The sequence below is a fragment of the Onthophagus taurus genome, chromosome 2, assembly GCF_036711975.1.
Source record: "Onthophagus taurus isolate NC chromosome 2, IU_Otau_3.0, whole genome shotgun sequence".
In the NCBI taxonomy this organism is placed as follows: Eukaryota; Metazoa; Arthropoda; class Insecta; order Coleoptera; family Scarabaeidae; genus Onthophagus; species Onthophagus taurus.
The window spans coordinates 3,134,101-3,152,927 of record NC_091967.1 but is presented as its reverse complement, the minus strand read 5'-3'; the positions used below and the strand labels follow the sequence as shown (position 1 = coordinate 3,152,927).

The window sequence follows — 18,827 nt, the reverse complement described above, 5'->3', positions numbered from 1 at the left end:
TTAGAATCAAAATGACCTATAATTCCACGTTTAGTTTACAATTTGTAACACATGTCCTCAAATCACACGCAGATACCGTTAATCGACCTCAAGTGTCCATTTAGGAGATATATCGGATGGGATGAATTAGAGATGGATTTGATAGTTACCTTTCGCTGTCGGGTGTGTCGCCGCAAGGAACGCCTCTATCGTGATCGGCGCTCTCATAGATGCTCTCTTCGTCGGCTTGGTGATGGGGATGAGGATACGGTAGTCGGCTGGCTGGTTGCCGGTACCTGCTGCCGTACATAAACCTAGAATCCCGGTGGGATTGATGAGAGCTTTCGCTGCAAGCCGAGGATGATTCCTGTCTGTAGTGGCGGTCCGCTTCAGTTTCCGACATACGTATGTCCTCCGAGCCGCTGGGACTCATATGTCGCGAATGATGTTCTAACTGGCGGATTAGATCTTCGAGATTTCGTATCCGAATAGGACCGCAGGGAGGTACCTCGTCTTCGTCTTCATCTTCAGCTTCAACCACAACCTAAATATTAATAATTCAAGATTAAACGTTTTAATACACAACTTTAGCACGTAACTAAACGTATGGCGACACGTAGCCCAATATTTGTGATTACAAACGGATCTTTAACGAGTTCTGTGACCGTCGATGTTCGCAACAAACGGAATCGTACCGCAATTGAAAACGTCGAACGCCGGTGCCACGGTAGCGCGAGGAAAGCCAGTCGAGCATTAATAATTGCATGCAATATACGCAAGTGCTCTCCAACATCGGCCGAATTCTCGCCAGAGTAGTTTGTAAATTCGATTACTCGCGACGAACTCTAATATAACGCGGCTCTCGCTGCTAAAATTCGAGCAGTTACCAATAAATGCAATTATGCAGTTTCGACGGCAGCCGCGCATAACGAACTCGCGTGCCATTTAAACATAAAAGTTCGCTTTCCACAATTGAAAACGACAAAGTTCGTGTCGTGAGCTGCACATATAAGAACGAGCTTTAGATATTACGAGATTCCTTTATATTCACTACTTTGATTTCCATTGATTTCAAATACTCTTCAATACGGGGATAAAATTTAATATAGGACAGTTTGATGTCACGTATTGATCATTTTTAAGGACTTACCTGAGTTTCACAAATTTTCTCTTGGCTACTTGTCCTTTTATAATCAGGATATGCAGCAGCACACTCTTGCAAGCTCCTTCGTAGTGCTTCCTCATTGAAAGCTGCGTTGCTTCCGGAAGGAGTTGAAGTTCCTCTATGAGATGCCGCGTTTCTTAGGTGTTTGATGATATCTTCGTGATATCCGTTAAGACTCTTGAGGGCGCGTTCTACGTCAACCGTCATGCTAGCGCTGCCCAATATCTGGTTCATATTGACTTCGGCCTGATTCAGTTCTCCTTGCGACCCGTCAGGCCAAGCTTCTTTACCATCAGCTGTAATCATCATGCTGCTGTAGTCGTGCTTTTTCAGAATACCCTTTTTCTCGGAAGGCAATTTGAGGTTATTATGTTGCAAATCAATGAACGATACGGATTCGTCTTCACCTAGGCGTTCACAGTTTAATTATGGCTAATGTAAATAGAAATTTGGTGATCATACCTGAGTGTGCTCCATCTTCTTCTGAAGCATTTCCAACTCCTAATCGTTTAAGCTGCATTTTATGATCCCTACAATTTTAATAAATAATGTATGTTAATATTTATTAATGAGATTGTTATTTAAATAACTGCATGCAGGATTCGAAACATAACGTAAACCTACGCCCGTTTAGGAAATTGATACTATCATAGTAATATCCCGGTTAATAGAATGTATCTATTGTGTTAATTGTATTAAATAGACGAGAGGATGTTATAATTGGCATGTATTGCGTAATTATTAACTACGTATTATGTAATTAGAACTAATGATTATATATTAAAGTTAATTAATTAATTGAATCATTGTAGGTTAATGTTAAAAATGTACTATACTAACGGGAAATGCGACGATCCTCCTGGAGTCATGTGGTTGGTTGGTCGGTACAAAACTCTCTGAGAATCAGCTCGACTATTACAAAAACATAGCAGATCAAATGGTAATTATTATAATTTATAATTACGGATTTTGAAGGAATATTGGATCTAGGAGATGGTAAACCAACTGTTTAAAGAAAAACCAATAGTTGTTTTACCTGAATACTGTCACTGAAAATCATTTTGATCCCCAGCTTCAGTATATTAAGGTTTTCATATAAACGTTAACATGATATGCATAGTATAAGCAAGTGGACATGATACACAAAATGGGCAATAAAAAGCGGCACTAAGTAACTTAGCGCGACCTATAACGAAACCAAAAATGCAACAAATAAAAACGAGCAATGGCTATGAAATCCCAAAGTTTCACCGTTTTATTATTATTATCACGCAATTCCATACATTTTCAAAAGAACAAATAACGTTGCTGGTTCTATATGAACTCATTCATACGATGGGTTAATTGGGTTATAAACATCATCGGCTCTCTTGCTGCTAACAGAGAACGCTGATGGTGATTGGTTGGTTGACAAAACTTACCCGAAGGAGGTACTGTAAGATAGAATCTTGTTGGCACTCTCTAACGCGTCCTCTTGAGAGTGATTTCCAGCGACTGTATAATTTTTCGGCGCCTGATTTTTAACATAGGGTTTCTCGTATTTAGGTACAGTTGTCTTCCTTCCGTTGCGAATGTTTGGATGGGGATATAAAAGAAAGGGGAAGACCGAAACGAAAATACCGTATTAATACGCTTATTCAGATTTGGTTGCTTTTTGCACACAAAAAAAAATGTCAAAACTTCAAAATCTACTAAAATAGAGTTAAAACAATTATTGTAAAATCATTTTTGAGTGTTGACATTTTTTTAAAATTTACGACACTGATATTTACACATGCTTCTCCGATATACATAGATTATAAAAAGAGATAAAAGAGAAAAAGAGAAAATAAGTGTTTAGTGTTCTATGTACACCGTTTGTGTTAATATTGTGGCTATTTACGAAGAGTTGTTATTTATTACTCAATAATATCGTTATATATATATAACATCTCTTCGTGTACGTAATCATACTATTACCAATGTGCCTCTTGAAGCTTGTTTTTTGACGTGTTAGTTGTCCATTTGTAGAGAAAGATAGAGTGTAGTGTGGGGCAGGTGGCGGAAGGGTGATTTGGGGCATGGATTCCGTTCGCACATCACGTACACTCGCAAGCAACACACACATACGACAAGCAAACTGCCTTAACACCGACAAAGACATTACTCGATGCTAGGCATGCCAAACATCCCCTCTGGGCACTGCATGCAGCTGACCAATATTGTACAATTATACACACATATACACCGGGCGGAACACATACTGTTTCAGCCGAAATTCAGTTAATTATGGCTGGATTTGCAATAGCGATGTTGCCTCGCACTCTCCTATATATGTAACGTAAATACGATGATTGACAACATTACTATATTATTTATTAATTTACTAATCGGCTGAACATGTATATATATATTATATTTTTATGTATTGATTAAATTAATATGCGGACCGCCCATAGCGAGTCATGCAGCGCCTACTCCGATCGAAACTAGCACACAATAGATAAGATTTACAATTTTACCGCACAAGTAAGAAATAGTTTCGGTGGAAGGGGGTTTTGGTGTGGGGTATTTCATGAGGGCCCGTTTTTTCTTTCCACGTGGGGCGTGTGGCTGTGAAATTGTAAATCTAAATCCCGGGGACATGATAGATGGCAGGGTAATCCACGGCTCCGGGGCATTTCCAATCAGGGTTCGTTCCATTTCCGTTGATCGATTGATACCAAGTCCACGTTACGTTCTATTAACCTAGTTTCGCTATTTATTTTCGTTCGAAGAAAGGGAAGTACCTCTTAGGGGGTGCCTTCTAAAAAATCATTTAGCGGATGTGCAGTTTTTGAGAATGTCTGTGCTTAATCGGGGGTTTGGTTTCTATGGGATTACATTGCCATCTAAACATAGCGCCAGGGTTATGGCGAATGCCATGCTATGCAACTAGGCATGAAGCGCAGCGTCGGCAAACAATTCTTTTTGGTTGCCGACGATCTGATCTAAAGCTACGGACATCTAGCGGAGCAAATGAACTGTAAAATTGCGGATAAAGTGGTGTACAAATAGTTCCAAGTTTTGTGTTATTACCAAAAATAAATAAGGGTTAAATAAAATTTAAACGGATAAAAACAAATTTCGGTTAAATAAAAAATAAACGAAAAGACAAGCGAGCAGATGCTGAGAATGTGGATCTCTACCTGGATGGTCTGCCCACTAACCTGAGGCACAGCGAGAAGTTTTTGTGTACTACGACTGACCTGTAGCATAGAGCCATAGTTGCAAACACTATGAACACACCCCCTACCACCGACATGAGTGTACCCACGAGAAAAATCGTGTTCGAGCCGTGATAGTCCTCTGCCGGTCCAACGCAGGGAGTAGACAGGGCCATTTGTGCGGCGACACCATGCATCATACACAAGATAGAAAGAAGGAAAAAGCACCAATGAGACAATAAAATATACATAATGCACACTGTACTGTTTTTACGTAAGAACCAACTATTAATACCAACATTGGCTGATGTTCACGCCCGTGTAAGTGATGTGATGTGCGTGTGTTTTTGTTATGGCAAGGTGTACGTGTAGTGTATCAGATACAAAAGCTTTTCTCTTGTGCGACTATAACGTGAGTACATCGATTTTGTAGCACTGCTCTTTGAATTTATTGTATCACAAACATTGAAATTCTCCATCACATCATATAATACCATATCTTGATTAAAATGGCACAAAAAGCAGTGCAGTGAAATTGTTGGCCAAGTGCTAACAATAGAAAAGCGTTTGCTTGTAAATATAATATAGACATATAATATTTCAAAGAGATACTCAATAAATACGTCACGGTGTAACATAATAAGACAATAATAATAGTACAATATTACGTAATATGATATATACAACGCAACATCGACAGTACTCAAGAAGCCTATGTACAGGACACTGCCTATTGTAATCATGGCATCACCATCATCATGTCATAGACCACAATTGTCATCATATGCACGCGAGAGCGGTGCCCTTCCTGAGCGACATGAACGCTGGTTAAAGGTACCTGTAGCAAACTGCCACAACGGCAAAACAAATGAAGACGCCTTTGACCACGCCTACCAGGATGAATACCATCGTAAGTGTGCTTAGGTTGTCCGTATTGTTGGCTCCTGGGAAATCACAAACTATATGCTCAAAGATTTCGCTTTGCGACGTTATCAATTAATTATTAGTAAGATATGTATTAGGATGTAAAAGAGTATTGAGTCTTGAATGAGTACTGTGAGATGTTTGTGCACGTGATAAACCGGCTGATAGATACATACCATAGTGGGTTTCTTTCTTCTGCATAATTTCGGAGAGGTTTTGGATTCCATGGTTACTCGATGGGTCCTGCGGCGGTGTCGGAAGTGGTTGAGCGATTTCCTCTTCGATAGAGCAGTCGGTGCCGCTCCAACCCAGTTTGCAAAAGCACGTATTGGTATTTGTACAGTACTGAAATTAGATTAATCGAAATGATACATTAACGAAATAAAAGAACGCAAAACTTACTCCATTGCCTGAGCATTCCTTATCATTATGGTTAGTAGGACACTTAGTCTGGTCTATATACGGATATAAGCTCGAACACGATTGGTTGATACAAATCAAGTTGTCTCCACATGGTGTACCGTCTAATACAAATCCCACGTATGGAAAGCTTGATTTTGCTGCGTTTTTTATTACCGAATTATTTCTATGTGCAGTCCTAATTACGTAAATTAATCATAGTATGTAATGATTAAATGAAATAAATAACTCACTTGCACTCATATTCCTCTCCTCTTGTCGATATTATAGTCCTGTAGTGGTCTAATTCGCCAAAGACGGGTTTTTTGTTTCCTAACTGACACTGAAGCGATCCACACTTGACATTTTCATGGGAACATTTGATGTACTTTCCATTTGCGTCTATTCCGCAATGACCACTAGCGAATCCCTGGGAATTGAATTGGTCGAAGCATTGGATATTAGCTCCGATGCCGCCATATCCCCAGATCTGTTCGCACTGTATTGCTAAGGTTGGGCACATTCCATTAAAGCAATAGCCTTTCTCTCCGCAAGGGGAACCGTTCTTTTTGTATAAGTCCGGCGGACAATCGCCGTTGTCTCCTGAGCATTGTTCTGGTAGATCACAGTCACTGGTTGAGTCCCTGCACACTTCACCCCTTTCTTTAAGCTTGCAGTTGTCGCAACATGGACCTTTGGCACATTCCGCTTCTTTCGTTAGTTTACATGTAATGGGATCACAACATGGGTCCACGGTTGGGCATTCTTCTATAGTTCCACAATCACATTCTTCACCTTCCTCCACTTCTCGGTTGCCACAAGTTCTTCGAACCTATTCGACCAAAATAAATAATGTAATAATTGTACGAAATTAAGACAAATTCAACTAAGTGCTTCTAGTATTGCTAACTGTTCTAACTTACAAGATAGCTTGTCGAACAGTGATAGTTACCTTCAAATTACTTACCTCCAGCTCGTTGGGTTTATTCATAAGACAAATACCGTTTCCAGTTCTCAGTCTATCGACATAATCAGACTTACTGCACTCACTAAACTTATATGGTTGGACATTGTCGAGTCCAACGATGGCCTGGGCCATGATGCACCCGTGCCAGTCCCGACAAATGCACTCTTCGCGGCCGTCGTCGTGACCCATCCCAATATTGTGACCGATCATATGTGCCATCGTCCCAGCTAAAAGATGGGGTTCGTAGGTGTTGATATCCACGCTAATACCAACGGCTCTAGGTCCACACACTGTTGCAGGAACTGCCATACCAGCTTCGCCTCCCACAAACATCTCCCCCGTGAGCAGTTGCGTCGTGTCCTTTTCCACTTTGAACAACCTCCGCGTTAGATATGAATTGAAAGTAGTCAAAGCAACGCTAATATCCTGATTACGATCGATCTGAGCTTGATTGCCACCTTGCCACGTTTCAATATAAACAACGGACACCCTGGTGTTCAATGTCCGGAAGTATAAATCCGCTATATTGGCCACTTGGATGGAATCGTGTACCACCTCCGCACGTGTGCTACCATTTCTCTTCTCAAACATGGCTTTATCAATGACCAAAGCTGTTTCGATGTACTTGGTTGCTTCTCGTACGTCTCTTCGTTCTCGATCGTGGTTTCCGGGAAGAAACCCTGCGTGTTGTTTCCGCCTCCAGTCCATCGTGCCGGAATTGGCACACCCCTTGTTGGCCTTCGTGCGCGCCTCAAATATCACGTGTGGATGTTTCTGCTAAAGAATACCAAAGCTGTGCAGTCACATGAAGTTCTATAATTAACCGTAAATGAGTGTGATGTGAAAAAAAGCGATGAAAAATGATTGTAATACGTAATCTAGTGAAATTAATGCTACTAAAATTAGTTTCCCATTATGTGGTCATTATACCACGCTTGGTAAAGCGATGTGCGTCAGGAAATCACGTAACCCTGTCGAGGACACCCAATTAATATTAGCTTTACATCGTTAACATGGTCACCCGCGTCGCTGTGAATATTATCAAATCAATAAACCAACAGTCTTTGGTACGTGAACGACGGTCGTGGTCAACAGGATATCGGTTCACATACGATCACGTGTCGATCACAGCGTATTGGGTGTGCGGTGTTGTCGAAGGGCATCCCGAGGGACGGTCGCCCTGGGAATTGCTAAGTTAGTAAAGGACAATGTCAGACGCGGCGTGAACTCGTCGACTGATCGGATAATTCGAACACAATTAAACGTCCGTCCTAACGACAAGCTGCATTAATTAAAATTAATTGGGCCGAGTTTTAATAAACACGTTTGCGACGGTTTCGATGACAACTGACAGCCAATTAACGAGGACGTTTGGGACGTTACTGGCGCCGCTGCTACTGCCCTTCAATCCTTGTCGCTGTCGATAACAGGGCCGGATTAAGGGCGCGCGGCCGAAATGTGTGGCGAGTCAATCGGCAAATCAAAGACATTGATGGAATATAATGGCGACAGACGAGGGGGTGGTTGTAATGTGTGATATGGTTAGAGTTTGAAATAGTTTTTTCTTGATTTTATTAATCGATGTTGTTTTAGGTTGATATAATGTTAATCATTATATCAACAAGCTCGGCTTAGTTAACGATGGATTTGCCAAGCTGTACTTTGCTATAACATTTCGTTCTTCCGATATAAAGACGAATAAGAAGCGAATTCACTTCGAGAAAGTAAACTAGAGAAGTTTTAATTTAACTGCTGGCGTTTACGTTTTCTGACAGCGAAAAGGGGGAGTAGAAACAAAAGTCCGGACGCAGGAATCGCGGCACAATTGAATAAGTTTCGCTCGCGGTACAGCAATCTTCGGTAATGGCGTGCACTTTGTTTAGTCATGCGCTCAGGAGCACGGAAATCGCGCGGATAAATCACAAACCGCTCTGCGCCGTCGGGATTTTCACGAAAATTTAGCAGTTAAGGAGGGCGCCGGGCTCAGGGGTCCGTTGCGGCTTCAATTAATCTTGACAGGACGTTTACCCTACCCTACGAATCCTTGTCGCGTGTCGCTTTCTGCCAAGCAGTAGCTTTAATTTTATCTGTTTGGGCGTCTCCTAAAACAATATTGGGGTCTAGAGTACTAAGGACCATGAGACAAATAGACTCAAGTTAAAATAGATACCTTGGTTTTAAAATAATTAAAATTCAAATTTTTGATTTACATCTGAGAGTAGCTACATTTAGAAACAAGTCATTTCCCACTAAATTTGTGAGATGAGAAACCAAGGTTGAAGTTTGACACCGTGCTATGCGGTTAATTCATCTTAGGTCAAAGCCTATGAAAAAGACACGAGACGTGGAACACCTCAGGCGCAAAGCTTATCTGAATAATTAAATGCAGGTTTAAGCTTGCCGTCGCCCGGCTGGATTTCGCATTCCATTTGCCGAAACGAGGTCGAATTAGTTCGTGTTAAGTTGGGGTTCCGTTCTCGTCATGGTGGAATAACGAAGTTTCTCTCTATTCATGAATATAAAAATAGTAATTAGATTCTCTATGTATATTTTTAATCGGGGAAGAAGATGATAAAAATGTTAAGTAATGTTGAGTTGTGGTGGTTTGAAATAATCAAAGTGAAAATACTGACCGAGAGATCTCCTCCGTAAAAAGGATGTATGACGAAGGTTTCGTTCCCTACATGGATGACTCCACTAACTCCATTGCAGGTGTGAAAGGCCGCAGTGGCTCCTGGATAATCCTGTACGGTTCCATGATAATAGCAGTGTTCAATCTCCTGTAAAATGTAATACTTTGTGTTTAAATTGAGTTTTTGGTCGAATTAAACTATGACAGCTCAAGACAAAATTTATTAACTAATTGGAGAAAGTTCTCTGTAAAGAAGCGGGAAACTACCTATAATCCGAAAGTACTGTAGAGTACGTGAACGATAATAAAGTTTGGGTATATCGAAGTCGCCGACCGGCAGCTGTATGGTGGGCGTTTACGTGCTCTTTTTGAGACTGCGGATACTTCGTTAAGAACGAGAATTATTGGCTCGTTCTTTTTTACTCCCCAAGTTTGCGACGTTCAGTAGATTGCTATTGGTGTAATTTCAAGGTAAACTCTACGCCGTAACAAGTTACGAGCAAGAGTTTAGGGCGCGGTTCAATTATTAAAAGCAAATTTACCCTTCTGATCACAAAGATTTTAACTTCGTCGCGACTGTGTAGCTTTATCTTTCGGATTGTTAGCATTTCATTAAAACTAAGAAGCTTTGCCGGTAAAAAACAAAAGTAAGATTGATAAGATCGTAATCTGAAAAACATTCACATCATGAAAACGTACCTGTTTGGAGACCTGCTCTGCACCGTTTGCCAAATAATGTCGCTGCATGATGTTCGGTGCGATCAGTTGCCTGAAAGGGACGAGAAAACAAAAGGACGATTACATTTCAGCTGTTCGGTATGGCGCGGACATCTGTCAAAAGGAACGTATTGACATATCGGATTTTCAAGCTATGAGGGTTAATAATCAGACCAAAAAAGGTATTGATGAGTTATCTGTGTTGGTAGTTCCAATTATGGACGATAAATTTATTTTGTTCGCGTTCAATATAGGTTTAATAATTTCTTTCTTTTTTAAACGCAACGGTACTGAAACGCAGAACTACCCTTTGTATTTACCGGCGTGTGAAAGTGAAAAAGGGATCGTTGGTAAAGGGTGGCTTTGAGCGAGACAAAAATGTAAAATATCTGCCCCTTTGTTCCGGGTCGACGCGTATTCGTTTTTCTTTTATACTCCTGGTGTGCTATACTTATTTAAAAGCCTGTCATCGACACATAGCGCCCCCGTTCAGTATAAAGAATGAAAGTATGTAACGCGCGGCGCCGGACAGGCAATTTTGCCATTCGCGTCGCTCCGGCGTTTCGTTGACGAGCTCGCGTTTACGATTTCCCCCGTTCCGTTGGTGGACGTATTAATAATTCCTCACAACGTATAGAAGAGTAATAAATGCTTGTTCATTGCAGTTATCACTGTCCACTTCGGTCCGAGTTCGTCGGCGTTATTTGAAAAGGTACCTGAAAAATGGGATGTCGTGTTTGAGTTATTTGGATGTTCGCGAAAAATGAGCTTTGCACCAGGTATTCGTGTTTCAATTTTTAGCGGATCTAGGAGGTATGGATTTATTGTTAACTTGAGCTTTTGTGAAATATTATTCACCACCCAACATATCTTATATATCTCTTGACTATAAATTGACGAATTTAGACTCAATTTGTTCTTGAGATACGTTTTTTTAAAGTTTTCTATTTGATATTTATAACATTTAAACGTATAGAGTTGGATTTAAAAAATCATAACAACGATGATTAAGCTTATGATGTATACTTATGGATTTAAAGTTGTTCTTTTTCGTGTGGTTCTTGATATAAATGATTCGATGTGCCAGTTATGGATTTTTAAAGAGGATAAATTATATCGGGTTGATTATTAACAAACGTGAATGGTGCCAAGAGCCTATTATCAATCGGTTCGTTTTCAACTACCAAAGCGATTTTGGGCCGTAGCGAATGAAATATTACTTATACATAAAAGTGATTAATTAGAGAGACCGGACCGGCTCAGTTCGCCATTGAAACCGCTTCGACATCATAAAAGTCCATTAGTCGTCTCTATGCGTGGAAATTGCCGGGAGCGCCGCTTTTTGTTCCCAACGGTACCCATCCACTTTCATTTTCTTTGGCCGTGGACCGAGAGTCCTAATTGCCGAGCCCTTTTTGCTTACGAAGAGCTTTCCGGCGCATCCACCCGTTTTTTATGGCCCCGTTTAGATCGACGGGATGTATATTTCCTCCTGATTTAATAGGCCGAATCGCAAACGGATATATTCCCGTGCTCCTCCCATTCGCTGTAACGTATATTTGGCTCAGGTGATTGCTTGGTATTCTGAGTTATTGAACGGGGCTTGATATTGAAGTGAGAAATGACGGAAATGAGGTCAACCACTAGAATTACGTAAGTGTAATTGTATTTTGTGGTGATTTACAATTATGATGGTATTTTATGATATCTTTTCATGCTTCGCGTGTCTCTTAATTTAATTACATTGTTACAAGAGGGAGTTGTGCGATGACTGACGGTATATTCGTAATAAAATCCACTGCAGTCGTTAAATTTACCTTCCATTCTCATTACGTATTCATGCTCCATTCATGGTTTAGTACCACTTTTGACATTAGACTAACGGATGAATACCTATGAATTCTAAATTCAGTAAATACGGAATGATAATTTTTTTATGAATGCGGCCAGGAAAATAAAATCTTTTCATTGGATTGAATTGAAGCACAATAGGATTATAAAATTATTTAAAAAGTTTATAAAGTTTAGTTGGTTTATAAAACATATTGTTGAAAATTTACAATATTCCGCATATTTCGGTTCAAACTTTCGGCAAGTTTAAGATTCTCCACGATTATGCAACACTATGTGTCCGGGGAGTAAGTAAACAATGCCGGAGAGGTTAGGAAAATTGACCGATACCCGGACAGTGATGGATAGAAGAGCAGTAACCCTATTGCACCTTCAGGGATCTGTTTTGAGCTGACCAGAGGTCGGTTGAATCTCCCTCCCCGAGGGATGTTTTCGACCGTTACAAGCAAACCCTTTTCAATTACGCCTATATAAAAATTACATCCCGAGTCTTCGGCGTTATAAATTTATATTGGACCATGAACCGAAGGGGTCATTTTTCAAACCAACAAAACTTTTCAGTAGCACATCCGGACATATAATGGTTTCTTGTAATTTGTTTTGTATAAATCAATATACGGTATAAAAGTATTATAGCAAGAAAGTTAGTGTTTTGAAAAAGTTGTTAAGAAGATGTTTCTCATCAAAAGTACGATACAATCCCTGGGGAAATTTGTCGGCAATGTCCAACTTGATTCTCTTTAGTGAAAACTGTGTAAAACTGAACTTAGAATATGTTTAATCTAATTAGGAATAAAATGTGATTGATGCAACAAAATTTAAACATCCAGAAAGTTATAAAATGTTTACTCCGATTGGTAACTTTAAAGTTAAGAGGTGAGGCATTCACGGAAAGCAATATAAACGTACTTGAGGTTGCGACTAAGTGTAGATGATCCTGCGACTTTGATGTGCTAAGTTTTTCATTTTGAAACACCTTGATATGTTTTCGAGAAACGAAGGATACGGATCCACGCCAAATCAAATAGATCACGTCTTAATAAATAAAAGGGCAGCTACTAGCATCTTAAGACCAACAAGAACATGCCAAGAGAACGTCGTCAAAATTAAATCAATAATTAATTTAGCTTAAATTTAGCCACAAGCACAAAGGACATCATTGTCTTGTAAATTTAATTAAAGAAGAAAGAGAAAAGTTAAATAATATGATAAGAAAAAGACAGAAATTGTATAACGAGGTTTCCTGAGGATGGCATTAACACGCCGAAACCGGTAAAAACTAAAAAATAAAATCTTTCATCGTTAAAGTACGATAATTAATTATTCACATTAATTTAATTAGTAGGTATTCTTAAAATTACAAATCCTTACGTGAAACATAATTCCTCTTAGTATTAATGAGCCGTCCCGCAAACAACAACACACACATTCATTCCGGTTCGCATAATCTATTTAGAAGTTACCCAATTTTCAAACAAGCCAATTACCGTTTCCGGCCAATTACGCTTTCCGGTGGGGAACGCGATAAATCGCCGAGTAGCGCGATATTAATACAACGTAATTGGAAATTTATGATAATTGTTGTGCAGCGGGGGTGCTGTCGTCGGAAAGCCAGTGCCGCCCCCTGTTTACCTAATCGAGTCACTTCCGAACAGACATCCAATTCGGAGTTCCAAATGCTGCCGTCGTCGTCGTAGTCGGTTAAGTAGAGCGCCGTAACGGCGACGCTACGCGGCGCTTAATTCAAAATAGCCGCCCCCGTGAGATCAAAACCGAAACGGCACAATCGCCGTCAGGCGACGCATATTAATGGGCCGTAACGGCGAGATTCGCGCCTTATGAGACGACTTTAGCAGCAATCGTAGGGAAATGAAACATAAACGATACGGCCACAGGGTTCAACTGGAAGATAGACCCATTAACGACGATTGCGGAAATACCGATGATGCAGGAATTTATTGAAGCGGAGAGACAACGAGTAAAGCGTTAATGAGCAAACTTTAAACTCCTATTCGCTGTATTACTTAAGTTCATGTCTAATAATAGTTAGTTAAGTTATACATTTTGATTTTAATAAGTAGTACTAAAAGCGTACGATTAATTATGGAAGAATACGAAAAAATAAAGCTGCTAATGCAAGATTTAAAATTCTGTGGAGGACAACGGGCTTTAGAACAAAAACCGCTTCTCCAAAAATCTCCGGGCATATGAACTACGAGAACCTGAGTAAAACCAGGTACATTATTCAGCTGAATATGTCGAAACAATACGTCTCGGCATAACACTTAAGCTTTGCATAATACAGCATCAGATCCGAATACGTATTCTTGCCAAGCAATGAATTTCCGCCGCCAGGACTTGGTCGTAGAATTTAATCCGATTTTCGCTTAAAATTTTGTCTACGTTCTCTTGCCTTGTACTAACGCCATCTTACCGACTGTAATTTGACTCTTAACCATGTTATTTGTCGTAACGGACTATTTATGATTCGCGACTTTTAACTGTCCTTCACGAACACAACCAGCTTGAAAATCGTTCAACACTAATGTTTCGCAGATTTATTGCGAGTAGATCTTCGCGTAAAGCTTTGTAGTTGTGGTAGATACCCGCCTACACTAGCCGTCTGTAACGGAAACAGACCTTGTGGATGTGCAGATCGTAAAAAGCGAAAAGAGCGGAAGAAACAAGGCGAAGGATTTATCACAGCCGGAAGGATAAACTGCTAAAGTTCCTCTTCGTTGAAATCGAAAAACAAAATAGACAGGATGCTGCATTACGTGACCCTACCCTTTGGTCCAGTACTTTGTTTTATTTTTATATTGTTAGCAATGTAAGACGTACGTAGACTTAAATTCTAGATTCTTTCATTTATTTATTTTTTATATAGATTTAGAGATTTATTACGTTCGTTTTGATCGTGACCATGTAAAAGTTGCAGTAGTTGTTGAGAATTTGAGAAAGCAATTTGAAAAACCGGGAGTACCTTGGTGGAATGGCTTCTTTTACAATTGCGAACGAAACACAGCATTCCGAACGATACCGTACATGGAGGTTTGAGAAAGACGCCTCTTCGTCGATCCTTTCGTCGGTATGGCTTCCATCCAAAGAAAGAGGCGATCGTCTTTCTATGTACGGTAAAAGCAAGTTCTCGACTCCGTCCTCCCTTTGTCGTAGTTATTTAATGTCGTCCGACAGAAGAAGAAGTTTAAAAAGTACCGGACAGCCGTGCATACGTACCACGCTGAATATCTCCAAGAAAGATATATGTATTGTGGTATTGTATCCTATTCCCCGGAGACCGAGAGGTTCGGCACAACTTCGCTCACTTCCCACGATTCTCGACTTGGAAAGTTTCTTTGTGCGATCCCGAGATAAATAATGGATGGTATTATTAATTGTTTAAAGTTTGCTAGTGTAAAAAAGTTGGATAAAATGTCGATAAATCCGATGGTTTTCTAAGACTCGTTCGCTATTGATTTGACAGTTGAAAAAGAAGTCGAAAGAAGAACTCCAATATAAATTAAATTAATTATAGGGTAAATACTTGATGGACAAGGTGCTATGCGAGCTATTCAAAGAATCAAATTTTTGAGATGTCCCAACTTTCAGAGTAATACAATTTAATACCTTCCATTATAGATTGGTACATTCTGCGTTTAGTGCAGTTCTTTATTCCTTTAGATCATCATATACCGTTTAGCTGTTGTACTGCTTTACGCCCTAGATTAATTTTAGGTGCTATATTCCTCTCACAATTTGGAGTCTTTCTAAATAAAAACCTCGGGTATGTAAACTCTTTACTCTTCCTTATTTGCCAGCTGTCAATATCCAAATGTTCCGTAAGTATTCTCTTTTCTTTAAGTTTAATCGACTTCAAAGTTAAATGTGATTCTCTAAAAATACAAGATCGTTTTTTGTTAATTGTAAACTAAAATACTTCAAAGAGTCATCTAAACAAAAATAGAAATTAATCATTCGAATTCCCCTCAATAACAATTTGAAATGATCAAAAACGGAAGCTTGATCACGGTAAATTTCAAACAAATAATAATTTACGCCGCAAAAATCGAAAATTACAGGCGTAGATTTCGGACTGCGTCGATACGCTAACGCGCAACAATTTGTCCGCAATTTGTACGTTTGGCACGGACGCGGGCGGACGAATTTTGTTATTTAATTTTCAGTGGCGATATTGATCGACGAACGGCCGCCCTTTCAGACCACCCCTTTACTGTATTCATACTTCCATCCATCAATATAATCCCTCAAATAACCATTTTTGTACCACACACAACAGGTATTTACGCTTTTATTAAATGAATTATTTAAAATTTGGGATACGCAATATATGTTTGCTGGAAGTATAGATGAGTGGAATTAGCGGACAGTTTAAAGGAGACAAGTTCGACAGTGTAATAGGGACAGAGGGTTGGTGTTAGAGGAACGAATAAAGCGTTACTTACGTGTTAAGCTCGAGATCCAGGCGGAACTTGTGGTTAAAGGCCTTAATGAGAAGCGAGGTGCGGTGGAAGTGTTTGCCCGTCTGAAACAATAATACAGTTGCATTACAACGAGATTACGAAGGGGCGCGTTAGCACCACCCATCTCGCCCATCTCCTACAGTAGCAGGGGGCGAATGGCTAGTGGAACTCAGCTTTCGACAGCTTCCGTGCCAAAATTACGCGCCCAACTTAACTTGCGAAGTTGACCGAAGCATGTCAGAAATGTTAGAGAGTATTCTGTTGTTCTGAGGAATGTGTTAAAAATGTAACATTTCATTATAAAATCTTGTTTTTTTTTAATAATATTGTTCAGTATTCATTGAAATCCGTTCATTCGTTTCCGAGATAAGCATATCATTTTATTCGACCGCAATTTTCCATAAAATAAAATTTTGTACTCCGCGTATCAAGATATCATTTTATCAAAACACAAATGATTTCATGCAAAAGAAAATAAAACGTTTCATTCCCTTTTCGATGAAGTCGGAGTTGTCCTTAAATTTTCGGATCGATATCTCAGGAACCTCTTTTAAAATGAGTAAATATTGAGATATACAAGTTTGGAAATTACGTTTCAAGCATCCGGTGTACAAATCATTTCCTAAACTTACTCATTAAAATACATCAAGTTGAATAACTAACTTCAGCACGTACATTCACACCTTATGTTCGATAGTGTGGAATCTAGTTTGAAGTCGGTGCTACTTTTGCAAAGTTTTATTAAGATGAGAAGTAGAAGGTGTGCGCTCTCTGGTAGGTGCGCGATTTAGTTTATTGTTCGCGCAAAAATATCAACGTCTGCGTCGCGACGTCGCCTTTGAATTTAATTTCAATTACGAATATACCGGTGCAGTCGCGAACTTTTTAATTGCGGCGCCCGTGGACTTGCTCTCCATAATTTACGAAGTCCCGGCGCCGCCACCCCTGGTACACGACACGGCGATAGTTAAATTATCCATAAACTGACTTTAATTTCGATTGTTATACTCGGACGGTTTGTGCTTGTACACAGAATTTACTTGTATTATGACCATATTAAAATTACTTTACGGAAATTCATCAATTTACTCTTTACTAACAAAATTGGATCTTATAAGTTAATAACTTCCATCACGTAGTTATTTCGCTGTACTAAATTTGATATTAAATGAAAGTTATTGTTAAGCGTAGGAACCCTGTGTTTATTGCCAATATTTCACCTAGTTTATGTATTGCTGTTTATGTTAATATCGTGCAGCGACCATGGGCACTAAATCAAGCAAAAACTGACAGCGCGTCGTTAGCAATTTGGACATATTTTGCTGTGGCTATTGGCTCTGAAACCTATATACGAAAGATTTATGGGAATTTCTTTTGCCCTATCCAAGAATTATTTATGGTCGAATTCTTTTTATAAATCATATCTAACATAATTGCTAATTGAGAGAAAATATATCGTATGGAATAAAAATTAAACTAGAAACTTTAGGGATTCTAGTGAAAGCCTAAAAACTTATAAATACATCTAAACGATTCTTGGAAAGAAAAGAAATCTTATTAATTTAGATTATACGCTAATGATTATAATTGAGCATAAAGGCTGAAAAGCGGAAAAGATGCCTGATTTAACAACGTTCTTGTCTAAGAATGAAAGAGCTACATCGGAATTTAAAGTATCTAAGGAACGATTGACGTTTATTATTATTTTTACTGCTGCCGAGCTGAGGGGAGCGGCCCCTCTCGTATAAGATCTGTTGTAACTTTAGCCCTCCAAACCTTTAGGGCACATGTACAGTATTGGAAAAAAGTAGAGCAACTTTTAATTTTTGTAAATTAAACTTTAAATTAATGCTTTTCCTTCGGGTTTACATTACTATGGTAGTGTATATTATATAGAATTTATGTAGTGAAGATTTCACAAAGCTAGTCTTATTTTATTAGAAATAAAATAAAATTATACAACTTGGGTTGGAAAAAAGTAAAACAACTTTGCTAAGAAATACAAATAAGAACGAGTTTTTGATAAGACCAGACTTAAACATGCCTCGTGGTGTAGCTGTTTGTAAAACGGTGAAGAAATGGTTATTAATAATTTTAAAACCCATGTTAAACAATGTGACATCAATGGATATAAAAACCAATGGATGCCTTGATAGAATAATTGTAAGAACAGATAAAATATATCAATGTTATTCTTCAGCTCAAATTAAGTTGGATACACGTGTCGATCTGAATTGCCTTTAGGGTGGCCCGACTGCATGTGAAAGTGTTTATTGATACACCTTTCTGTCCCTTTTGTAGGTTCAAAGCGGTGCAGAAGTTTATAGCAAGAATTTCTGTTTGAAAAATGGTTTAATCCGAAATGAGGGACAATTTAATGCGGCTATTTGGTCCATTAGGGTGATTATACAGAAACTATCATTTTTCACATGGTAATTTGAAAATAGTTTTTTTGTTCCAAATTTTGTTTTTTAATACACAAACACGAACTTTTGTTCAAAATGAACCTTGCAAAGTTCAAGATCAA

General features: G+C 39.1%; 1 protein-coding gene across 15 annotated transcripts in view; it reads right to left on the bottom strand.

Moving 5' to 3' along the window:
- Nucleotides 1-18,827, bottom strand: part of LOC111415128 (disintegrin and metalloproteinase domain-containing protein mind-meld) — a 259,766-nt gene that overhangs the window by 6,448 nt on the left and 234,491 nt on the right. For 4 of the 15 annotated variants that reach the window (XM_023046654.2, XM_023046667.2, XM_023046658.2 and 1 more), the window contains exons 5-17: nt 16,283-16,362; nt 9,951-10,020; nt 9,253-9,399; nt 6,605-7,396; nt 5,907-6,484; nt 5,656-5,851; nt 5,430-5,598; nt 4,312-4,471; nt 2,566-2,703; nt 1,985-2,056; nt 1,607-1,674; nt 1,130-1,551; nt 150-523 (exon numbers count right to left, since the gene is read on the bottom strand). In XM_023046654.2, the coding sequence (XP_022902422.2) occupies nt 150-523; nt 1,130-1,551; nt 1,607-1,674; nt 1,985-2,056; nt 2,566-2,703; nt 4,312-4,471; nt 5,430-5,598; nt 5,656-5,851; nt 5,907-6,484; nt 6,605-7,396; nt 9,253-9,399; nt 9,951-10,020; nt 16,283-16,362 (3,266 nt within the window). Of the gene's footprint in view, nt 1-149; nt 524-1,129; nt 1,552-1,606; nt 1,675-1,984; nt 2,057-2,565; nt 2,704-4,311; nt 4,472-5,167; nt 5,274-5,429; nt 5,599-5,655; nt 5,852-5,906; nt 6,485-6,604; nt 7,397-9,252; nt 9,400-9,950; nt 10,021-16,282; nt 16,363-18,827 lie in introns of all 15 variants that reach the window. The other 11 variants (XM_023046660.2, XM_023046662.2, XM_023046659.2 and 8 more) reach the window with 11 other exon arrangements.